At 51.1% G+C, this 23,169-nt stretch overlaps 2 protein-coding genes across 15 annotated transcripts in view; both read right to left on the bottom strand.

Annotated features, from left to right (window-relative positions):
• PIAS3 (protein inhibitor of activated STAT 3) overlaps positions 1-8,341 on the bottom strand; it is a 24,789-nt gene extending 16,448 nt beyond the window's left edge. For 10 of the 14 annotated variants that reach the window (XR_009538782.1, XR_009538787.1, XR_009538784.1 and 7 more), the window contains exons 1-3: positions 2,631-2,729; positions 260-677; positions 16-100 (exon numbers count right to left, since the gene is read on the bottom strand). Coding sequence is in view for 1 of the 14 variants with exons in the window: in XM_060139122.1 (XP_059995105.1) it covers positions 16-100; positions 260-677; positions 2,631-2,654 (527 nt within the window). In the remaining 13 variants the exon portion in view is untranslated. Of the gene's footprint in view, positions 1-15; positions 101-259; positions 678-978; positions 1,059-2,499; positions 2,518-2,630; positions 2,730-3,322; positions 3,509-8,242 lie in introns of those variants that run through there. The other 4 variants (XR_009538780.1, XR_009538779.1, XR_009538778.1 and 1 more) reach the window with 4 other exon arrangements.
• ANKRD35 (ankyrin repeat domain 35) lies at positions 5,763-23,169 on the bottom strand. The gene is made up of 15 exons (XM_060139121.1): positions 22,901-23,169; positions 17,182-17,312; positions 16,312-16,400; positions 15,876-15,940; positions 14,997-15,054; positions 14,734-14,804; positions 14,309-14,415; positions 13,484-13,668; positions 12,820-12,857; positions 11,440-12,654; positions 10,600-11,397; positions 9,234-9,323; positions 8,919-8,984; positions 8,243-8,343; positions 5,763-7,702 (listed from the first exon to the last, which is right to left on the bottom strand). The coding sequence occupies exons 1-14, from the start codon at positions 22,937-22,939 to the stop codon at positions 8,281-8,283; spliced, it is 3,015 nt and encodes a 1,004-aa protein (XP_059995104.1). The 5' UTR covers positions 22,940-23,169; the 3' UTR covers positions 5,763-7,702; positions 8,243-8,280.

The raw sequence follows: 23,169 nt of genomic DNA, 5'->3' as shown, positions 1-23,169 counted from the left end.
CTGAAAGAGATGTACCTGGATGTGAGAATCTGCTGCACTTGCTGGGGAGTGAGGGCAAAGGTGAAGTGCGCTTCCTCAAACCGCTGGCTAGAAGTGGATGCTGAGGACACAAAGGGGCAGTTATTCCCAAGCCCATGCACAGGCAGCCACAGAAGTTGCCCCTATTCCAGGGTGCTGATCCCATAGGACTAAAGCCTAAGAAAGGCTTGGGAAAGAGGCATGGAGTCCAGGAAGACCCAGGGATCACAAAGAGCCATACCAAGGGTGGTGGGCCGGATGAGCTCCCCGTAGATTTCATAGAAGGGCAATGGTTTCATGGTGACATCAGGGTGCACAGGCTGGGGCAGAGGGGGGTGCATGTCCACTTCACGCTTGGGGCCCAGCAGGGTGCCAGGGGCCAAGAGGGCTGGGGGGATGGGAGCTAGAGGACCAGGAGAGCCTACAGGAGGGGTGCCAGGGGGCAGAGAGAGCAGAGAAAGATCAGAGGGCCCCAGGGTCTTCCGGGGAAAGCGTCGGCGGTAAAGCTCTTTGATCTTCATCTGGACGCTGGGGGCACAGCTGGACTTGAGGAGGTGCAGGGCCTTGGCCAGGAGCTCGTGCTTCCGTCCACTCTTGTTCCGGCCAGCGAAGCCGAGGAGCACCTGGAGCTCAGACACCCGGAAACTCATCACCATGTGCTGTGGAGACCAGAGAAGCGTGAGAATCCTACCTTGCACAGGGCTGTCCTGCCAAAGACACTGGGGCTGAGCTAGTAGGTGGGCAATGCACTTTCCCTCCAGCACTAATCAGAAAGGTGCTTTGCAGCCAGTGGATTACTGCCAGACAGCGAAGCTGGCCAAACGGACATCTAGGTCGCATTTTAGCAACCCTCAGATCACCTCACCACTGCCCCCCAGGCTTGAGCAGCCCTATCTCCCTGTGCCTGGCAGTTTAACAGGTGAGGGCAGGGTGCAGACAGCATGCCACCCCAAAGCACACCTCTCAGTCCACTACAGCCTTTTCCCTCCATCCCTGCGGTGAGCCTGGACCCTCCTGTAAGCTGCTTATCTCCTCTCCTGCTCTTTCTCAGACACTCAGATCCATCCCAGCTCCTGGGAAGAGGATAGGAGACAGGGAGAAGGAGGGGGGAGAAGAGGATTCAGGCCAGACAGCCCCATAGAGAAGAAAGGGGCCAGGTGGCTGGAGGATTGTGCCCCACGGCCCACCCCTCCCAACACCTCGATCTACCTCAGCTATTTTCCCCAAGCCTCTGAAGCTTTTGTGGCCAGGGTTTTCAGGTCAGGGTTCAATGCTCATAACTCCCCCAAATCCTTTCTCAGTGTCATTTACATAACCACCTCCCCTCAGTCCTATTTCTGTGGGAGAGAAACAGGACCAAAACTTGGGGTGAGAGGTTAACAGCGAATTGTGAAATCCAGGTATCCTTCCTGTTTACCCATTTACTCCATCTGCCAGGAACTAATATCCTGCTTCTCTCCTACCCAGAGAAAATAAGTGATCCTCCCCCTCCTCCACAGGGGTGGAAGAGGGAAGAGGGAAGCTCTAAACAGAGGCCCTGGGAGGGTGAGGAGAAGGTGAGCAGCCCCTGAGCCAGGGTGCAGAATTGCATGCTCTCCTAGGCAGCTAGACCCAGTAACTAGACCTCAGGCCCTCCCAAGAAAATGGCTCCATTTCAAAAGGCAGAATAAAGCCAGGAGACAGGGGGATGAACCCCATGGTTTTTAAAGGTTCTGTGAGATGTCCTCGGATATGGTTATCCTCAAGTCTCTGGTAGTGGTAAGCTCTCTCTTTAAAGGACTCACTTCTATGAATCTCTAGGAGACCCTGCCACGGGCAGGCCTTCCTAGCCCTTCACAGTTCTTCCCCTCACAGGAGACATTATGGCTTTGGGCCCCTTTTGAGGAATATGATTAAAAACTTGCTCCTCTACCTTTCTCCCCATCCTAATTTCCTCCGTCCTGCCTTTATTTCTCCACTAGCTTTGTCAAGAACTTCTCCCTTTCTATCCCATAGTTTCACTCCTCTGCCCAAAGATACCGACTCACTAAGGCAGGACCTTCCTCTCAGCCTCCAGGATGCTTCTGCCCCACCCCTCGATCTAGCCCCGCACAGCCCCGCCCCCTAGATCTCAGCCGCCTACTGGTACTTCCCAAGATTCAGATCCCAATAGCAGCCCCAAAGCCTCTATCCTCTCAGCGCCTTTCCCCCGAGGAGCCTACCCGTAATCTGCCCCCCAGTCACATCCAACATCTGCCCCCTACTGTCGCATCTCTGGCCCTTGATCGACTCGCCCCCTTTGCCTCTACAGCAGCTTTTCCTCCTGGCCCAACTCCTACATCTGCCCCTACTACCAAATCCGACTTCTACCCCGCGTCCCCGCCCCCTGCGCCTCGGCCCCCAACTGCGGCAATTCCCCTCGGCCCCACCCCTATATCTGCCCCGCGGCCCCGCCCCCGGAGCCCCGCCGCAGCCCCTTCGTCGCCCACAGGCACTTCTCACCATCCCCGGCAGCCAGTCCCCGCCACGTCTCCGGCCCCCACCCGAGCCCTCAGCACCCAGTCTCGGTCGCTTCCCGGACTCGGCGTACAGCCGGGCTCAGTCCCGATGGGGATGGGGGAGGGGGCCGGTACCTTTAATTCGCCCAGCTCCGCCATCTTGAGACATCGCAGGCGCCCGAGCCCGAGCCCGAGCTCAGGCCCAGGGACCGGCGCACAACTCTCCACCCCGGCGCCGGCCGCAAATGCCGCCTGCTCCGCCCAGTCCGGCCCCCTACACCTCCCCTTCCCGGCCCCGCCCGCCGGGTTTTGGACCCAGCCTCAGCCCCTCCCTCCACAGCCGAACCCAGCCCCTGCACGTCTTTGGCCGGTGTGCCAGACCGGTAGACCCGGAGGGAGTGTACCGCCCGAAGGATCGCGGGGTCCCAGGGGGAATGGGAAAGGAGGTGGACCCGAAGCACCTGGGGGAGGGGGCTTTGCCACGCCGGAGTTGAGAAGGGATGAGCTTTTAGGGAGCCAAAGATACTTGGAATATGGAGAGAAAGTATCGGGAAGGGCTAAATCTCAGAGAAATGGGGGAGGGGGTAGCGAAGTTGGAGGAAATACCCTCAGCTCCTTATCTACAAGTTTAACCATCTAAATTCAAGAGTTCTACTAATTCGGGAAATGGGGGAGATCTGATCCATTTTAGAGACGTTATGGTGTCGTGAAGAGTTCATTCTATTCTCAATTCACCCCCTCCCCCCCCAATTACATTGTATCTCGTGGTCCGGCGGTAGGACTCAAACTCGGCAGCAAAAAAGTTTGGTGCGGAGAGTGGGACTTACCAGCACAGTTGCAGGGAGCGGGGAGGGGGCTCGGGAGGCTCAGAGGGTGGGCTGGAGAGGTGGGGGGAGGGGGCCCGGCGCCGCTCCCGCAGTCTGCCCGGCTGGAGGTCGGTCCGGCAGCTGGACGCTGCAGCCGCAGCTCCGCCTGGGCGGGAGCTCCGCCCGGCCCAGCGCTGGGGCTGGGGCCGCCCCCCTCCTGGGTAAGCCCGCCAGGACCGCGGGAGAAGTGGGGAGGGGGCGGAGCCTGAGACGGGAGGGGCAGGGACTCAGAGCCTGGCCGGGAGGGATTAACTCCTCTAGTGAGTGGATCAGGAGAGAAGTTCTTTTATCTCCCATTCTCACTACCGCTGTGACCCTTGCAAAGTCGCGTATGCGCTTGAGGTGGAAGAATGGTGCAAATAAGATGGTGTGGAACTGGAATCTGATCGCATAAAGAGGTTCCTACTTAGAGTCTCTCTCCCTAAGGGTAAGAAAACATGGGCTGCTAAAATCCAAAGTGTACCTAAACCCTAACTTTGCCTGTGGTCCCCTACCCCCTACCTCAAATACACTGTCACCAGAGACCCCACAGCTTTGAAGTAGCTGAAAGTGAACAGAGGGGAGGTTTTCTCACCCCAAAAGGGCACCCTTCTGCCACTCTGAACTGCCTGCTCTCCTTCCTCCAAAGCTGTAGACCTTCCAGAGGCCCCATTCTCAACTAAGCTAATCACTCGCAGGCAGGTCCCTTGAAAGTACCAACGTGAGAGCAGTTTACCCAAACTAGGTACTGGAAAAATTCATAGCATTTTATACTTAGTCGGCTGGGACCTAAGTGATAATGTCATTTGTTCAATAAATATTTGAATGCTGTGCAAAGATTGTTAGGTGGTGAGGACATAAAATCCTTGCAGGAGTTCTCAGTCTAGCAGCAGCAAGATGGTTAAACCAATAATTGGCATACAAAAAGAGTGCTTTAATAAATTATATGAGTAATCCTCTCATTTAGCTTAAACCTTCAGTATAATCCTTCCCATGAGACCCCACAGCTGTAAGACTGAAGGTGCCAGCATACCAACATCCCCAGGTACCTGTTGAACTGGACCATACCCAACTACTTTGTGGATTTTGTCCCTAGGGAGGATGTCTGCCCTCTCCTGACACTCAGGTTCTTTCCTTGCTGCTCTGCTGCCAGCAATGGTGGAACCTCAAGCTCCGGTATTTGGTTCTAAATCCCAACTGCTCCCTCCAACACTTGAATCTTCATCAGGCCCTGAGCTCTTTTTTTTTTTTTTTTTTTTTTTTGCGGTACGCGGGCCTCTCACTGTTGTGGCCTCTCCCGTTGAGGAGCACAGGCTCCGGACGCGCAGCGCGCAGGCTCAGCGGCCATGGCTCACGGACCCAGCCGCTCCACGGCAGGTGGGATCTTCCCGGACCAGGGCATGAACCCGCGTCCCCTGCATCGGGAGGCGGACTCTCAACCACTGTGCCACCAGGGAAGCCCCCTGAGCTCATTTTTTGTTCTGTTAAGTCCTCTATATCAAAAGTTACTATGGACTAGTTTGTATCTTCTAGAATTTTCAGGGGAAGGAGAAGAGGGAAGATTAAAAAAAGAGAGAGAGAGATGGGGGAACTCTGTGGGAGTGATGGATATGTTCATCATCTTGATGGTGTGATGGTTTTATGGGTGTATACATATGTCAAAATTTATCAAACTGTACCCTTTACATGCAGCTTATTGTATGTCAGTTATACCCAAATAAAGCTGTAAAAATGTAAAGAAAAAAAAATCAACCTCACCTTGATTCCTAGTGACTTCATGAAGGAGGGATCTCCTTTAATAGTTAATTTGAGTCCCCAAGAAAAAGAGGAAATTCTCTTCCAAGGAGGAGCCGCTCAGCAGTGGACCTAAAGAGGCTGCTGATAGCAAGAGCAGAAGCTCCAAGAAAAAGTTCCAAAAGCTATTCCAGGGAGATTAGAATGGACATTTCTCTGATGGGGCATAACCCATGGAGATATTTCACAACCCATCCCCTATATCCCAATAAAAACAAATTCACAAGGAAAAAAAAAAAAGAGTTAATTGCAGTTATAAGTGCTAGCATCCCTACAGGATAACATAAAACTAGCAACCAGGGCGCCTGAGTCTGATCCTGCCTGCAAGCTCTCTCTATCCCCAGTGCCTGGCACTTAGTAGGCCCTTTAAATATCAGTTTAATAAAGTAATGTTACCAGACAAAGGAGGGAACCTGCAAATCAGAACCAAGTTTCAGATCGAGGGCATTCAAAAACATGGTCTGAACTGCATCATGGCTCACCGAGCTTCACCTACTCTCACGCATGCACTCACATCTGAAGCCTGGAGCACGAAGGGGAAGTGAAGCAGGAGTAGTAAGTCCCTACTGAAGTCCGACTTGAAGAGACAGCCCAGGAGGAAAGAGGGGAACATTAAGACTAGAGTTACTTTGAGAAAGAAAGATTTATTTATGAAATCAAGGAAAATTTCAGGGCTTGGGGGTGTTGGGGTAACAGTTTATGGGGTTGTATAGAGGGAGATTGTTTAGGAAGACCAGGGGCTGGAGAAGGTTCCACTTCTGTGTTATCATTAACATCACTGACCATTCCCACAGCTCAGCCATCCTGGGATCAGCTTCCAGGAGCTCCAGAGGAAGCCAAGGGCCTGGCTTCCATTACCAGAGCTGTTTCCTGACTCATACTTGAACTTAGCAAAATGATCTCCCCCTCTCTGGACCCTTCTCTCAGCAGTTTCTTCATTCTTCCCACCCCACACTGCATATATAATAAGGAATGTAACAGTCCTTTTCTATTCTTTGGTAACTCTAAGGGTAGTAAGGAAAAGAGAGGTTCTGTTCCCCTTAATAGAAATGACTTGGACATTTTGATGCTCTTCTGGCAGCTGCACCCTTCTTTTTCCCCATCAATTCCTCCTCTCTTCATTCTCCCAACCTTAAAGCAGTCTTGTGCCCATCCACATAAACCCCGAAGCTGACCCTCATCTTCTTTAGGACCTAATCTACATAGCTGCTCTTTTCCTGGCCAGACCCTGGAGCGAGGCTCTGCAGCCCTCCAGTGGCCCCCTGTCTTCCACGACGGCCCCTCCCCACTATTCTCTCAGCCCAGTCAGTCTCCACTGCCAAACCGCTGCTGCCTGACCCAGCATAACCCAGCGGGGGGGTGGGGGGCTGCGAGAAGGAACTGGGAGGGATCAGTGCGGCGGCCACCAAACAGCAATTCCAGATTTTGGAAGAACTCAGTTGCCTCACTCTCACCTAGCAATCTGGCTGGTGAAGAGGCAGGAAGGGGAGGAGACCCAGGGGAAGTGGACCAGAGAGATACACTTTTTCAGTCTGAGAACAGAACTGGGGGCAAGAAGCCAAAGCTGAGTATCCTTTCTTCCCTCTTCCAGGAATCAGACTTTTCATCCCTCTTTGCACCTGGGGCAAAGAACACTGACTACATAAGACCATGCACCTCAAATCTAGACACATGGTTTAACACGATAGAATTTTTTTTTTTTTTTTTTTGCGGTACGCGGGCCTCTCACTGTTGCGGCCTCTCCCGTTGCAGAGCACAGGCTCCGGACGCGCAGGCTCAGCGGCCATGGCTCAAGGGGCCCAGCCGCTCCATGGCATGTGGGATCTTCCCGGACCGGAGCACGAATCCACGTCCCCTGCATCGGCAGGCGGACTCTCAACCACTACGCCACCAGGGAAGCCCGATAGAATATTTTAGATTGTACATCTTGAAGAAAATCTAGGTCTCTCCATCTATCCTTCTTAAAAAAGATAGTGGACTGAGGAGTCCCAAGGTAGAGAAAAAAGATTAGAGGTGTGTCAGTCAGTAAGAAGCAGATTTGAGAAAGAGAAAGGAAGAATGTCAATCTCCATTTTTACAGAGGGCTGTTTTTCAAACTGTGAGAATGCTGTTTTTCAAACTGGGTCTTGACCCATTAGTGGATGTATTGTAACCAATATTTTTTGATGGAATATAGAACAGAATAGAAATAGTAAGGGTAAATATTATTTCAGGTATGTACACACAGGATGTAAAATGTATTTGTTACTATGGATCATAATCAAAGTGTGAAAGCAGCTAACTTATGGGGCCATTTGTGATCAAAAAGGAATGAAAAGGATTCCTTCCCCCATGCCCCTTTAGGCAGAAAAAACGACACCCAATATCATCCTGCCTCCTGCTTTATTCTCCACAGAGCTGGCTTCCATCCACACCTCCTCTGATCTCATCCACGCTGAGTCCAAGGTTCAGGTTCTCAGGTCTGGGGTCCATAACGTCAGGTGAAGCCCCACCCACACACCCGTAGTGGCCAACCCACCACCCGCCACAGCCTGTTGGAGGCTCTGGCAACCAGGGATGCTCTATTCCCTGAAAGAAGAAATTCAAGGATGAAATGCACACACTTCTATACCCTCTGTCTCCTCCCACCCATGCCAAGATGCTAAAGATGATCCTCATCTATCTGGACTGGAGAAGGTGGCTGCCTGCATAGGGGCAGGGAGAAGGATGGAGGATGACTACACTTTGAATGAATGGTGTGGGAGTGAAGGAGAGATTCTGGAATCTGTAGAGTCCCACACTAGGAAACAACTGTGCACCACTATCCCACCATCACTCATCTTTCACTGGCATCTCTCTACCCCAGACCTTAGGAGAGTCATTCAACTCCCCTTTTCTGTCTCCATCTCATAAGGCAGACCCCTTCAGTCTACCTGCTCACTGATTCCTGACTCCACCCAGTGATTCCCCATATCATATCTTCTCAATTGACCTCACCTCAAACGCTCTATGCCCCACAGGACTCCCTAGTGTCAGCTACCACATGGGGCAAAAGGAGACTCCAGTTTCTATCCTTAAGCCTCCTTTCTCCCAAGTTCCTTCCCTCATCACCCTCAGACCACAACTCACAACAGAGAGATCCCATATTCTTCAGGGCACAGGATGCCTCACTCCTCCTGGATGCTGAGGATTCGCAGTAGGATACTGTACACATCCTGTTCCATGTAGCCCTGTAGGCAGCATGAAAGAAACAAAAGGAGATGAAGAAAAGGAAATGAGAGAGACAGGAAAGGGAGAGTTTCTATGGTAGAGTAGGATGCTACTTACTAACTACGTGCCCTCACTTATACTACTGACTTCTCAATAGCTGTTTCCTAATCTTCACAAGGAAGATAATCTTTTTAGAACTGCTGTGAAGGTTACAACTGTGACTATGGAGCAAAGCACCGGGTACACAATAAGTGTTCAATTCTTTGTAGTTATTATTGTTCCTAATAAAGGAACGAGCCACCCACCTCTTCTTCCTTGGCGAGGGATAAGCTGGCTCAGGAGGACGCTGAGAAGTGGTGTAGGGGACAGGAAAAAGCCTTACAGTCAATCAGGGAATTGAAAAGGAGGGGCAAACACCTCTCCCCCTCACATTCATGCATAACTTCTCTCAGTCTGCCTAATGATATCCAGAAACCTGGTACTGGGACATCTAAAGTCCAGCTTCCTGAGAGACGAGTCTGTGCAGGTAAGAGAAGGGATGCCAAATGCAATGCCCCCTGGCCAGCTCTCTGCCTCTACCTGTCCCCAGGCTCACCTGAGCGGCATTCAGCAGATGATTTCTATAGGTGGAGATGATCTCTTCGTGGTTCTTCTGGGAATCCTGGGAGTGAGCATCAATGGGAAGTCATGTGCCCAGCCTCTCACACTCACCCTCATCCCCCAAGCATGAGGAACAATGAAGTGAAGTGCTCAGCTGTGCCAGGTAGGCTCCCTTGGCCCATCACTGGCTCAGCCTAGACCACTGCCTAGCCAGGCCTCTGGAATCCCCAGAATCTCTCCCACAGGTACATCACTTCCACTGTGCACCCTCTTCTCTAGCAGTGTCCATTCCTCCGAGAGCCAGACATACCTGCAGCTGTCGGGCAAGGTGAGCATTTTCTCCCCGAACTACTAGAATCTCCTCTGAAAGCTGCTCCAGCTTCTTCAACAATTCCTTGATCTGAGGTCAAAGGAAAGAAAAGGAACCAATGAGGCCCCAGTCATTTCCCACCCCAACACCACCCAAAGTCAAGGTGAGTTTCCTTTTATTGGGTAGTTAATATCTGCCAGATACTTTTACACACATTGTCCCACTTAATACTCAAAACAGCTCTTCTTCTGTTCTGAGAAGAACAATCCTTCTCTGAGGGAAGTATTATTATTCACATTTCGTAGATAAGGTGCCTGAGTTAAGTAATTTGTCAAAATCATACAGCTAATAAGTGATGAAATCATAATTTGAACCAAGATCTCTTTGAATTCATGGGACACACTCTTAACTCTGTACTGGATCCTGACCTACTTTGGCCTACTGACCACTGAGGGAAATGGAGATGAGTTTCTGTGGTTTGTGAGACTGAGGTACAAATGCAGTTAATGATAACCAGCAGTAATAGGAATAGTGGTAGTAGGAATAATAAAACTAGCTAACTTACACTGATTCCTATTCTGTATAACATTCCTTCTATTTTTATGTCCTTTATAGTCTGTAAAATATATATTCCCTATATTTTTTAATCCTTCCAAATTTGATCATGTACACAAACTTTGATAAGTCTGAATTCACTCACTGCACAGGTAGTTCTACAATTACTAAATTCATTTGTAAATTGATGTTTTTGAATTTGTAAAACATGTCTGTTGGAAGCCTGTAGACTTATATTCATTCACCTTTGGAGCAATCATTAGGAAACTCGGGTATCTAACACAATGGTTTTCAAACTTTTGTTTTTCTCTGCATTGGCACCCTCTTTGCCAATGGAAATCTTTTGTAGAGCCCACTCTGACTGAAGTGGGAGGGGAGAAAGGGACTACAGTCTAGTCTACTTCTCTTAACCCGTCAGCAACCCCTAGCCCAGGCACCTCCTCAGAACCCTAGCAAAACCACAGCGACTCACCACAGCATCCGCTGTCTTCGCAGGCTAATACATTACCTAAGTCAAAATGCCGATTAAACCATAGTACCCCAATGGTGGTAGCCCTGACCACACTGCTTCTGAACCCTGCGTCCCAAATTCTAATACCTAAACCCCCTTCTCTCTTGTATTTATAACTTACCTCACCTCCAATCTCAATCCCAGACCCCCTCAGACCCAGGAGAACATATTGCGGTCCTTGCAAATGACTGGTGTTCTGTTTGGGGTATTAATCGGACGAACCCAAGATAGATTCCGGTCAGCCAATCCTAAACACACAAACCTGCCCTGATGCTCCCTTCGGCTACCCGGTCTGCTCACCTTGGCCTCCTTGTCCCGGCCAGCCCCGATGAGATGCTCCACCTTCTCTTTCAGCAGCTCCGCCGTTTTCTCCAACTGCTCGGACCGCCCGCGCAGCTCGCTGGCCTGGCGCTCCTGCCCCGCCGCACGCGCGGCCAGGTCCCCGCTCCTGCGCCGCTCCTCGGCCACCGCCTCCCGCAGCCGTCCCATCTCCCTGCAGGCCGTATTATACTTTTCCAGCAGGGCCTTTAGCTCCCGGCCCCAAGCCCGGGCCTGGGCCACCAGTGAACCCCGAGTTTGCTCGTGCTGCTGCAGACTGGCCGCCTCCCGGGCCCTCAGCTCAGCCACTTCCTCCGTGGCTTGGTAGAGCAGCTGCTTCAGCTTCCTGATCTCCTGGCTCTTCCCGCTCATCGTGGCCTGAACCGCCCGCAGCTCTTCCTCCAGCTTCCCCAGGTCTTGCTCCAGAGCTTCAACTTGGGGGGACGCTGAGGCCTCTGAGGAGGCGCCCGGTTCCCCACATCGGGCAGGGAAGCCCCGCAGCTGCTGGTTTTCCTCTTCTAGCCGAGCCAGCACCTGCTGGGCCTCGCGGTGCCTGGCCACCAGGGCGCTGACGCACGCCTGCAGCTCCTCCAGGCGATCGGCTGCTGGGCACCGTGCGCTCCCCCTGCCCACCAAGTCTGGGGGCAGGCAGTCCCACAGTCCCCGGAGGCCTCTGCTCTGGGAGGCCAGGCGCTTCCGCAACTTCTCGGTGGCCTCCTTCTCCAGGGCCAGTTCATCTGTCAGCAGCCCCATGCTCCACTGCAACTGCTGTAGCTGGACCTGCACCTCTGGCTTGGGCACGCACTCCCGCTGTAGCTGGACCTGCGCCTCTGGCTTGGGCATGCACTCCCGTTGTAGCCGCTGGCTCAGGGACGGCAGCTCCCCCTGCAACCACTGCCGCTCCTGGCCCAGCTCCCCCAACTCCTGCAGCAAGTTACTGTCGCTCAGCCTCAGTGCTGACACCTCCTTCTCCAGCTGTCCCTCCGCCAGGCGGCCTCCTGGCATCTGTTCCCCTCCAGGCATCCCTAGAGGCTCTCCCCAAGCCCCAGGAGTCCCTTCCTCCTTCCCTTCACCCTCTTTGGTGATGGCCCCTGGGCCTGCCTTTGGGGATCCCTCTCTGGGCTCCTGGGCAGGGGCCTCAGGTTTCATCTGTAATCCTGCTTTTGCCCGATCCAGCCTCACCAGCACCTGCTCCAACCTGGCCTCCATCTTCTCCCAGGCTGCTGCTGCAGCCTCAGCCCGGGACGTCCCCACAGCTCCCTCCAGGTCTGGTCTTGATAAAGCCCCCCGGGCTGCATCCTTTTCTCGCCACACCGCAGCCAGTTCCTCCCTCAGCTGTAGCAGGAGCTGGTTCATGGCTGCTGTGTGCAGTGGTTCAGCCACTGTGCCTGTTGGTTCAGCCCCTGGGGCCTGGGGCCTCGGCTTCTGGCCAGCATGCAGTTGGTCAGTGTGATCAGGGCCAAGGGCCTGTCCACCATTGGCGGTCAATTGCTGTCCTGTGGATCTCCCAAAGGTCTCAGACCTTGGGCTGTGGGGTGGCTCCTGTTCTGGTGGGGACCTTCCATGGGCGTCATACTGGATCACCCCTCCAGCTGAATCCTCAGCCTTCTTGGAAGCTAATACTGGCTTTGCTGCAGCTGCGGCTGCTGCCTGTTGCTGCTTCTTTAGCTCTTGTATGCACTTAGCCAGCAGGTCGAGGGTACAACCCTGCTCCATGCCATCTCCTCCAGGCCGGAGACTAGAGCGCAGGTCTCCCGGAGTTCCGGGCTCTTGTGATAGGAGGAGCCCCAGCTCCCGAACCTGTTCTTGAATCTGGCTCTCCAGGCCCAGATAAGCTGCAGATTGAGCCTTACGCTCTTCCGTATTTCGCAGCAGCTCCTGCTCCAACTGGGAAACTTTCCTCTGCTCCTCTTCGTACTTCCACTTCCACTCCTCTGAACAGGGATCTTCATCCTCTTCTTCCTCCTGCTCCTCCTCAGGCTCTGCTCTCCATGGGCTCTTAGGTGGAGAACCCACCTGAGGCTCAGATGGAGAGGCCTATGGAGAAAAAGGAACAGTGAAGTACACCCAGGCAGCTAGCCCAAGAGGGCCTTTCTTCTCTTAGACTGTCTCGATGCCCCGGTGATCACTGCCTGGGAGATATCCCAGCAGGAAAGCCTGGGGTGGGTCAGAAGCAAAAGGAGAAGGCACTTAGGGTCTTACCTGGGATGCAAGATCTGGGTGTTGAACTAACTCCTGACCTATATGAAAAGACATGGGGAAAATGAGAGAGGAGACAGGGCCCACGTGCTTCTAGCCCACACTCTGCCTTCAGACTTTCTCTGAAAGGAGTGGCCCCTCAGTGTTAATCCTTTACCACATATGTCGAATAGGGAAAGCCACCCCTATCTGATGGATCCCTAGCTGTCCAGCAACCTTCATTGCCTATCTCAGAGATATGCCAGCTCATTCATTTCATTCACTCACTTATTTATTGGACACTGTGCCAGGCACTGTTATAGGCACCAGGACCTCAATAGTGAGCAAAACAGAGATGGCCTGTCATCTGAGGGGGTTACAGTCTAGTAGGGGAGAGAGAGAGATTGACCATCAAATCACATAAATACATGTACAATTGCAACTCGTAAATGCTAGCAATAGTACTAGCCAGAGTTGCCTTCAGTGAGAGACAAGGCTGCTTTGAAGAATTTTGTGACTGTGCTTTTGGGAATTTGGAATCATCTCATAGCAGCAGCAGTAAATAAGTAAACTCTCAACTAAAGTGACAATTATTATCGCCATGGAAACAAATGGGATTCTAAGACGCTTCTCTGATTCTAAGGCTATCGAGGAGCATCTTGAAGTTACAAAAGGGTATTGGCTTTACCTCCCCGCCCCTGCCGGTTCAGGGCCTGCCGCAGCAGCCTCCACAGCGTCTTGTCTTGTGTGCGTACGGCATAATGCAAAGCATCATGCCCCGTGCTGTCCACCGTCCCTGCATCTGCTCCATAGCTCAGGAGCAGTTCAGCCACCTCAGTGCTGCCTTTTTCACAGGCCAGGATCAGAGCCGATCTATGGGTTGGGACAAATCTGAGCATAAGCTTTTCTCATGGAACCCAGGAGTCCTGGTTTCAAAAAATCCACTCACAAGGTCAGCTCTCACTCAGTGTGGTCAGGAGAACCACAGACCAACACCAGCCAGTGACAAAGCATGAGGCCAGACCAGAACTTTTCAAATGTCATTCCTTGGAGCTATAGCATCAGAAAGCAGGGGGCCAATTAGAAGGGCTCCACTTCCATCTGCTTTATATATTGAGGTTCTGCATAAATTCTTTACTGGGGAAAAAGTATTCCATTGCTTAGAAGATAGTTCGAAAACCAGTAAATTAAACTAGTGGATCCAGAGGTATTGATTCTACTTCCAGAGTCACCTATGCTAGGAAGATGGCAGTGTCAGCAACAGAATAGGAAAGTATAAGGAAAACGTTCTCAACTCACCAAGAGGAAAACAGGGAAGCAACAAGCAGTGCTCTTCTGAACCACCACTGAGAAGAAGAGAGGTTCCCAAGAAAACAGAGACCAACATGCCTTCTTCCCCAATACACACACACACACACACACACACACACACACACACACACACTTTGCCCAGTGGCTCCTTTCTATATTGGTCAGGGTCGGGATTTGGGGTGGGAAGACGGGGAAGGCTCACTTGTCATTCTTGTCAGTGACATTAACCCGGGCGCCTCTCTGCAGTAGCTGTGAGCAGATAGCTGCATGACCACCCAGCGATGCAATCATCAGGGGTGTACGTCCATCCTGCACAGATTGTGGGAAGGGGGTTCACGAGGAACCGGGGGAACCAGGGCTTTGACACAATGCAACCAACTCTCCTGTTCCCGCACCTCTCCAGGAAAAAGCCCCAATCCTGGGGCTAAATACTCCTTCTCAGAGGGTTAGAAGCTCTCCAGAAGATAAGCCTTAACCTCTCTGTGTGGAAGAGGAGGAAGGGCATGGGGAGAAGGAAGAGGAGGTGGTGCTACACAACCCCTGGTCATGGAACTTGGCTAATTAAGTTCAGAGAAAGCAGCAGTCTCCCCATGTAGGGCCCTGCCCAGCTGCCCAGCTGACACTCACATTATCCAGGATATCCAGGAAGGCTTCGTGATCACACAGGAGGAGCACACTTGAGGCACAGCCAGAGAAGGCTACGGAGGGTTGCGGGATGATCGGGTTAAGGCAAAGCAGGAAGGACACCTAGTCAGACCATGACGCAGCATTCCCTCCGACCATTTCAGCAGTCAGCTCTGGCCTGCTCTTCCCGCCAAATGTTATCCCCCCCTCCCTCCCCATCCTCTGGTCCCTGCAGCCCTGTTTCCCACCAGTCCCCTGGCACATACCTGCCCAGTGCAATGGAGTACGATTTTCCACATCTACAGCATCTTCATTGGCACCATGCTGCAAACAGCCACAAAGGGAAGCAGCATGGAGTGTGGTGTTAACATTCTCATCCCATAACCCCCTGTTGGGTCGCCAGCTCTCACAGTACTGTGGGGAGGGGCAGGAGGGCCATGACTTTGGCTACCTACTAGGCAAGTCCAATTTATTCCTTGCAGATGATAGGCAGCCTTGAATTTCAGCCCTGGTTCATAAACCTAGGGCCTAAGAAAAATCATATTATAGGTAAATAAACATGTTAGGGAAAATGACACCTGAGTCTATGTCTGGTATTTTAGGATCATAACTGGGAAACTTGGAAAGGGCCAGGAAGAACAAAGCAGAACATCCATTTGCACAGTGGCCTGTTGAACTGTGCCTTTGAACTTTGGGAGACTTATTTCTGAATTGTCCATATGTCATTTCACATGTATATTTCTCTTTGTACTCCTACACCACAAACTCCTCAAAACAGACAGCAGGCTTTGGGTTTAATGTGAACACCTCTGCCATCCTTCCACCAGCCCATCATCACAGCAGTTAGTCTCTGCAGTGCCTCTGCCAGTGGCTGAGCTCAATACATGCATATTAACTGACTGGCAGTCAGTCCCTGGCAACGCTGCTTTACAACATGCCCTCAAGGGCAGCATTAAGCAGGGTGTCTGCACATAGCAGGTGTTAAACAAATGTTGGCGAACTAATGAATAAGTGATTACTAGCTCTCTTATTGGGAATGAGAGGGGTACATTTGACCAAATATTGCTTGTGAGTACAAGACAGAGTAAGGCATCTCTGGGTCCTCTTCTTCCTTTCACAGGAGTAGTATCAGAGGTTGCTCTTACCTGCAGCAGGACCTTGACACATTGTGGCTGGCAGGAAATAGTGGCCGAGTGCAGGGCGGTGCTCCCTGGGAAGCGAAAGAAGGGGAGAGGGAGCGTGGGTGGCCCCATGCATACCGATGACTCACAGGGAGGGAAGGCAAGAGACGCACATATAATCAGAGGGAGATTAGAGAGAGAGGCTCTCAGCCACATGGGGCCAGAAATTCCTGTTCCCCAAGTGCCTGGTACCTGCGGTGGAGGTGGGAATGGGGGTGAGGTAGGCCCAGCTTGCAGGGAGCGGAACCCCTGGAAGGAGACTGGCCAGAACTTATGAGGAGAGAAGCAGGAGGGCTACAGTTGGAACCTCCAGCAGGGCCCAGCACTGGCCCCCCACCCCCCGACTCCTGCTGTAGAGGGAAAAGCAAGCAGCATGACCCAGTGCTTTAGTCTAACTCACCATCCTCATTCTTGCTGTTGATGTCAGCCCCATTTGCAAGTAGTACAGTCAGACATTCTGTCAGGCCTTTGGAGGCTGCCAGATGAAACCTGCCAGAATCAACGCCGAGAGGCAGAAGGATGAAGTGACCAGGGGATGAGGAATGGGAGAACCTTAATAAGCACTGCCTACTAAGCTCCGTCACCCCGAAGCCAATCCCAAAAGCAGAGAGGGAAGCTCCCGTAGCCTGACTTTCTGAGAAAGAGAAGCCTATATAAATGGCCTACTGTTAAAACTTCAGAGGAGGCTGGGAGCAAAGGTAGGAATAAGAGCTACAGGTCTCAAGCAATCTCAGAGCACTGCAGGGGCGTCCAGGGAACACATAATTACCTGTAACTCAGCACAGGACACTTAGCAGACTGGAAGTGTCACAGAGTGGGCCAGAGCAGAGGGCTGGACATTTGCAGGCTGACTTGGGTAGAGACAAGGGCTAATATCCCTCTTGTTCTAATCACTCCTTCCAGCCACATGACTCTCATGGCCACCACTGCACTCCTAATTTCTCAAGCATACACACCCTCCTATTTGTACAATGAAGAAATACTCTATTTAGTGTATGTTTCAGTTTTCCGTTTGTTTCATGGGCTTTATGTCCTTTTTTGGTCAATTTTGTTGATGTGGGTCATGAGGTGTGTGGACCTCAGGGACAATATCTTCTTCCCCCACTTTGTGCAGCACTTGATATGTAGCAAAGATTTATTGATATACTTGCTAATTAAGACAAAAAAGGGCTCTGACGTTGTAGGCATTTCCTGGTCTTACATCATACTGGGGTTTGGGTTTTTAAAGAGAGCCACATACCAAGGGTGGGGATCAAGAAGGCTTACTTACGGGGACTGGCCGTTCGAGTCTAGCTTGGTGGGTCGGGCAGATTTCCTGGAGGCCAGGGCAGCCACACATCCCACGTCCCCCCGCTGCACTGCCTCCAGAAGCTTCTGATCACGGCGGTTCCATCTCTCCACCTGGTCCAGAGCCACAGATTGCGTGAATATAAGAGGCGGGGGTAGAGTGGAGAAAGAAAAGAAGAACATGTTTAGGATGCCAAGCAAGGGAAAAGGGACATCCCTGAGATCCTTTCAGTGTTCCACAAGTCGCTCAGTCTAGATCATTTAGTCCTTCTAGGTGGGCCAGTTAAATAGTCACCAACTCATATGCCACTGGGGACTACTGCCCGTTTTTGCCAGCCCTGGACCAAAAGGTGCTTGGACTACTGAATTAAAAATCATTTTTGAGGACTGAATGCATAGTAATTCAAATGTCTTTTTTTTTTTTTTTTCCGGTACGCAGGCCTCTCACTGTTGTGGCCTCTCCCGTTGCGGAGCACAGGCTCCAGACGCGCAGACTCAGCGGCCATGGCTCACGGGCCCAGCCGCTCCGCGGCCCTCAAGTGTCTTTTTATCAGCATTATGATTGTTGTTGTTAGGTGCACAACCTCCTAGCAATCGTAGCCATGATTCCTTTCCCTTTTGCTCTTTACGTCTTGCTGGAGCAAACTGAACCAAACTGACCACTCTGGACTGGGTTCACCTTGCCTCTCAATGCCCCAAGCCCCGCGCTCCTCTGTTTCTTTGTTCTCAGATCTTTGAGAAATCAAGGCACCTAGCTTTGGGTCATAGCTAGGAGTCCAAATACCTATCCATAGCATCTCTACCCATTGGCTTTGGGGCCCAAAACTAGGAGCAGAAGCACAGAGTTTTCGTTTTCCCTTCTCATACCTATGCCCTCAGGCTAGTCCTTCTTCCCCTTCCACGGCAACAACAACCAAAAGGCAAAGACAGGTCTCTAGCTCGGCCTGAGGAGGGAGCTCCCCTCCTCCACCCTTCCCTCCCTCCTCATTTTCCTGGCAGGGAGCAGCTGTCCCAGACAACAGCCATACCTGGGCACGCATTGTTCTACCATGCCAGCTTGACTTTTTCAGGTGGTGGGGTAATTACAATAATTGAAGTATCACAGAACATGAAAGAGCTGTGTAAAAACACCCAGGGCTGAAAGCATGGAAAAGCCTGGTTTGGTCCAGAGAGGAAAGGAAAGGAAAGGAAGAAAGGATGCAAAAATCTGTGGAATGGTGAAAAGGGCCCTAGGTGAATATTTGTCAGCAGGCCTAAGTTCACGGCCTTGTTCAGCTACTTCAGTAATTCACATACTTCAGCTACCTAGAGTAAGTCATTGAACACCTCTAATCTGTTTCCTCATCTATAAAATGAGGAAAATAATAACTACCTCATCATGCTGTATTAAATGAGCTAACGTATATAAAATCCCTCTGTAAACTGTAAAAAGCTATACAAGTGTATGGCATCCTTATAAAAAAACAGGAAGCAGTGGGGGACTGGTGGCGGCACATTGCATTTTATGAGGTGTAATTGCAACAAGAAGAGGCTATAGGAGGAGGTGGGGAAAAAAGGGGTCTATGGAAGCCAACTCATTTTCAGATACATAGCCAGGGCAAATTATTAATCAAGAACAGGAAAGACTTTACATGCCTAAACCATAAAATTATCTAAGGTAGATGGATTCTGAGGTAATACTCGTGAGGTAATTCCTCGTAGCCCTTTTAAGTGCTATTTCAATTACCCTCTCAACACCCCTAGAAAGTAGTTAGGGCTGATATTATTTTATCTAGTTGACAGAAAAGAAACTGAAGCACACTGAAGTTAGATAACTGTCCAGGGTCACACCACAAAATAGTGGTAAAATTGAGATTAGAACCCAGGCCATCAGATGCTCTATTCTAGTTCTCACCACCAGGCCATTTACTACGGAGCTATGGAAGGTTTACTTATTTTCAAATAAACAGTCTAAGACCGCCTCCAGGGTAAAACCACCCACCTTCAGACACTACTCTGTACAAGGAGAAGAGTCTCCAAACAGGTTAATTCTCAAAGGACATAATAAGCAAAATGACTGCTCCACATACCAACGGACTGAGATGTAATAACACGTTATCCAATGCCCCATGGGGGGCCATATCACCCTCAGAAAAAGCAGACAGCTAGAACTACACCTCCACCACAGGACGCCACCATCAGCTGACCTCAATCTGAAGGTCTCTATTTAAAATCCTGATTCTAACACTTTCTATCCTTGTGAGTTGAGGCATGTAAAACTTTTTTGAACCTCAGTTTGCTAATAAAATAACACTATATAAAGCACCTAGAACTGTCTGTCACGTAGTAGGTACACAATAAATGTTAGCCCTAATCCCCATCCTTCCTAGCCTTGCTTGGCACACTTTGGGTGTTCCTGGGCTCAGAATTCTCCATCCAGGGGAGTGGGAGGAAGGGATCTTGATCATATCGGGTAATGTATGACAGTCAAGCTGTATAGATGGTAAAGGTGCTTCTTAGCAAGGTAGATAATTCTCTTTCCAGCTAGATAGTTCTAAATCCACCCAATTTACTTCCTATAATTTTGTTATACCAAGAAGAATTTAGAATAGGTAGAAATTCTTCACAGCCAAACCTCTGCAGAGCTAGGGTGAAGAAGAACAGAGGGGAACTTCCCTGGCAGTCCAGTGGTTAAAACTCTACACTCCCAATGCAGGGGGCACGGGTTCGATCCCTGGTAGGGGAACTAAGATCCCTCATGGCCACATGGCAAGTACAAAAAAAAGAACAGAGGGATGCTTCCGAATTTCAAGATCCAGTCTATTGTTCACCCCAGCACCTTGGGAAAGAGGATAACCATCACAGCCTCAAGGGAGCAATCACCAAATTAATCAGCAGACTCAAAACAAGGATAAGCTTTGTATCTCCCGTAGGATTGGCGGGGGTGGGGGGGTGGGGGGGTGGGGGTGGCTCTGTAGAAGTAATTGCAGCCTCTGCTTATCTCTGGCCATGTGTCTATGACCGTCCTATCAAGGTGGAACACACCAACAGTAGAGAGAGAAACAGCAGAGAGAGTGGGTACCTCTGTAGGACAGGTGAATGGAAATGGAAATGCTGCCCTGGAGGAACCAGGAGCTGTCTCTCAATTTTGTTTTGTTTTGTTTTGTTTTTGTTTGTTTTTTTCCGGTATGCGGGCCTCTCACTGTTGTGGCCGCTCCCGTTGCGGAGCACAGGCTCCGGACGCGCAGGCTCAGCGGCCATGGCTCACGGGCCCAGCCGCTCCGCGGCATGTGGGATCATCCCAGACCGGGGCACGAACCCGCGTCCCCTGCATCGGCAGGCGGACTCTCAAGCACTGCGCCACCAGGGAAGCCCTGTCTCTCAATTTTTAAAATGCAACTGACATTCCTCTAAGCTGATCCAGTGCCTACTGTTTAAAGCGATTTTCTGACTTACTTCCTACATACGCAGAGTAAGCTGCCTATGTAAGACACCCTCAAAGGTATCCTCTACTTGACTAGATCAAAATGAGATTATAGGAGCTGGCTTTTGTTTTTTTGTTTCTTAAACTTCCTATACGTATTCTGGATGACTTAGATTAATTTTTAAATGATCACAGATCCTTCAGTCCTTATCTCAATCTGAGGGTGCAATCTGGATCCAGGGGTGGGAGCGGGGATGGAAAGGGGCAATCTTCTGCCATGACTGGGAAGCCAGGCTTTGGGAGTGGTCAGGAAGGCTGTCACACTGTTTCTCTGACAAACTGGTTCAGAGCGGTTAGCCACCCAGGGAGTGGAGGAATTTATCATGAGAAGTGTGGGGAAGTTTCAAGAGGAAACAATTTACAGCTTAAACTGGTCTATTTTCAATCTCGTTGGATCCATACCCTGACTGAGGAAACACATTTCTTTCCAGCTAAGTAGTTCTAAATTCACCTAATTTACTACCTATAATCTTGTACTCAGAAGAGTTTAGAATGGGTAGAAATTCTTCATGGCCAAACCTCTGTAGAGCTGGGATGAAGAAGGACAGAGGAATGCTTTAGAATTCCAACATTCAGCCCATTGTTCATCCCAGCATCCTGGAAAGTAGGTATTGACCAACAATTGGAGAATCAGGATGAATGAGATAGTTTCCCCATTCCTAACAAGCAGGCAGACTCCACAAACCTGAAAGGGCAGGGCAATGTGGAGGACTTTCAGTAACTAAGAAAGAGTCCATGTGAGTAAGAAAATCATCCTGAGTTAAGACATTCTGGATAGCCTCAGTTTCTGGTACCTTTAGTAGTCATTCAGTAAATGCCTTTTGATTGGTTGATTAATGTGTGGAAACTAAGTGGGGAAGTAAACATTAAGTGGGATGAGAACAGGCCTCAACAGAGTTCCTACTCTTGCCTCGTAGGTCACTTCCAGGCTTCTGTGGCCTGCCCATGCAGGGTGAGCTGAGCATTTCTCACGTTTGCTCAATGAATGACACCACAAAGTTAGGCTAAGCAATATTACTACAGGTAGTTGGCTACTTCACTTCAAAATGAACTGTCATCCCAGTCTCCACACAAAATTTCATCCCTAGATAGGGGGTCTCTCTGTAAGAGATCTTCAGAGAAGAAGAAGCTATACCCTCCCTTAGCCACTCCCTTCTGTAGTCTTCCTCCCTGTGTTTTGTTCTGGGAGAACATGGGGAGGACAGTGACTTCTACTGGGAACTCTCAGAGTGAATCCATTTTATCCTCTTCGCCTCTCACCATTACCGTTCCCCAGCTCAGTCAAAGGAAGCAGAGAGTATAGGCCCTAAACAACTGGGTGAGGGTCTAGAATGAAGGAAGATTGTGGGGAGAAGCAGGCAGAAGGCCTTGAGTGGCCCAAAAACCAGTATGATGACCAGGCACTGCAGTGAACTGGCCAGAGTGGATTCTGCAGGCAATTTACCCATTCCTTGGGGAGCAGCCAGGCAACTGTCCTCCTCTGGCAGTGCCTGTTGGGCCGGCCAGGCCAGACTGCAAGATTAACCCGCAGAGAGCAGGCAGAAGGAGGTCGGGGAGTTGAACAGCCACTGGACAGAGAGGAGCAGAGCTTGAAGGGGAGAACAGGAGAAGGCTGCTGCTGTCAGAGCACCGACTGGAAAGAGGTTTGGAGTGATGTCTGAGAGCCAGTGGTGCTGATGAGAGAATGGAAGTGGAAGTGGCATGGGGTGAGATGGGGGCAAGGACAGAGAAGACTCTATGAGGAAGTGCTAGGGGAAAGCACGGGGCTGGAAGTACTTGCTGGACTGAGAGCAAGGATTAGGCCATATAGGAGGGCAGGCTTGTGAGGACAAGGCAGGGCTGGTAAATGGGGCGTGGGGCAGTACTTGGGAGACAGAAAGGGGCTTGGGGCTGAGCAGGGGCTGGGGATAGGACAGATACTTGAAGGTAGTTCAGTACTGGGAAACAGAGAAGAAGTAGAGAACATAGCCTTTGGGAGGCGGCAGGGGCTGCCGGAAACATATCATTAGTTGGGGGTGTAGATGCTTGGAGGACAAGAAAGGGCCAAGGGGAAGGACCTTGTGGGAGACAGGGTCTTGAGGAAGGCAGGGTGGGAGGGCTGCACTGCGGGAGCGGAAGAGCTAGAAAGACCGATAAAGAGAAAAGGCGACGGTGCGTGGAGATGGGACTCAGGACTTCTGTCACCACAGGGCTTGGACCCCAGCCCCATGCCCATCCTCCCAGACACTGTAGCACATACCGCCACCTGTGAGCTGGAGCAGGAGAAGATGCGCTTCATGGCCGGGGCCGGGGCCACGGGGGGACGGGGACGCGCGGAGAGCGGGGTCACAGGTTCCTGAACCCACCGGACTCGTCTGCAGCTGTGTAAGAGAGCTGTCAAAAGCAAACCGGGACCCGCCCCAGGGGGGGCCACCCCGTTCAATCAGAGGCAAGAATCCGAGGGCTGGTCTTAACACTCCGCCCCTGGCCCAGCCTCACTCCACCGTTGCGGAGACAAAAATCCTGCAG

The sequence above is a fragment of the Lagenorhynchus albirostris genome, chromosome 2, assembly GCF_949774975.1.
Source record: "Lagenorhynchus albirostris chromosome 2, mLagAlb1.1, whole genome shotgun sequence".
NCBI lineage: Eukaryota > Metazoa > Chordata > Mammalia > Artiodactyla > Delphinidae > Lagenorhynchus > Lagenorhynchus albirostris.
The sequence above is the reverse complement of the archived record's forward strand: the minus strand, read 5'-3'. Positions and strand labels throughout refer to the sequence as shown.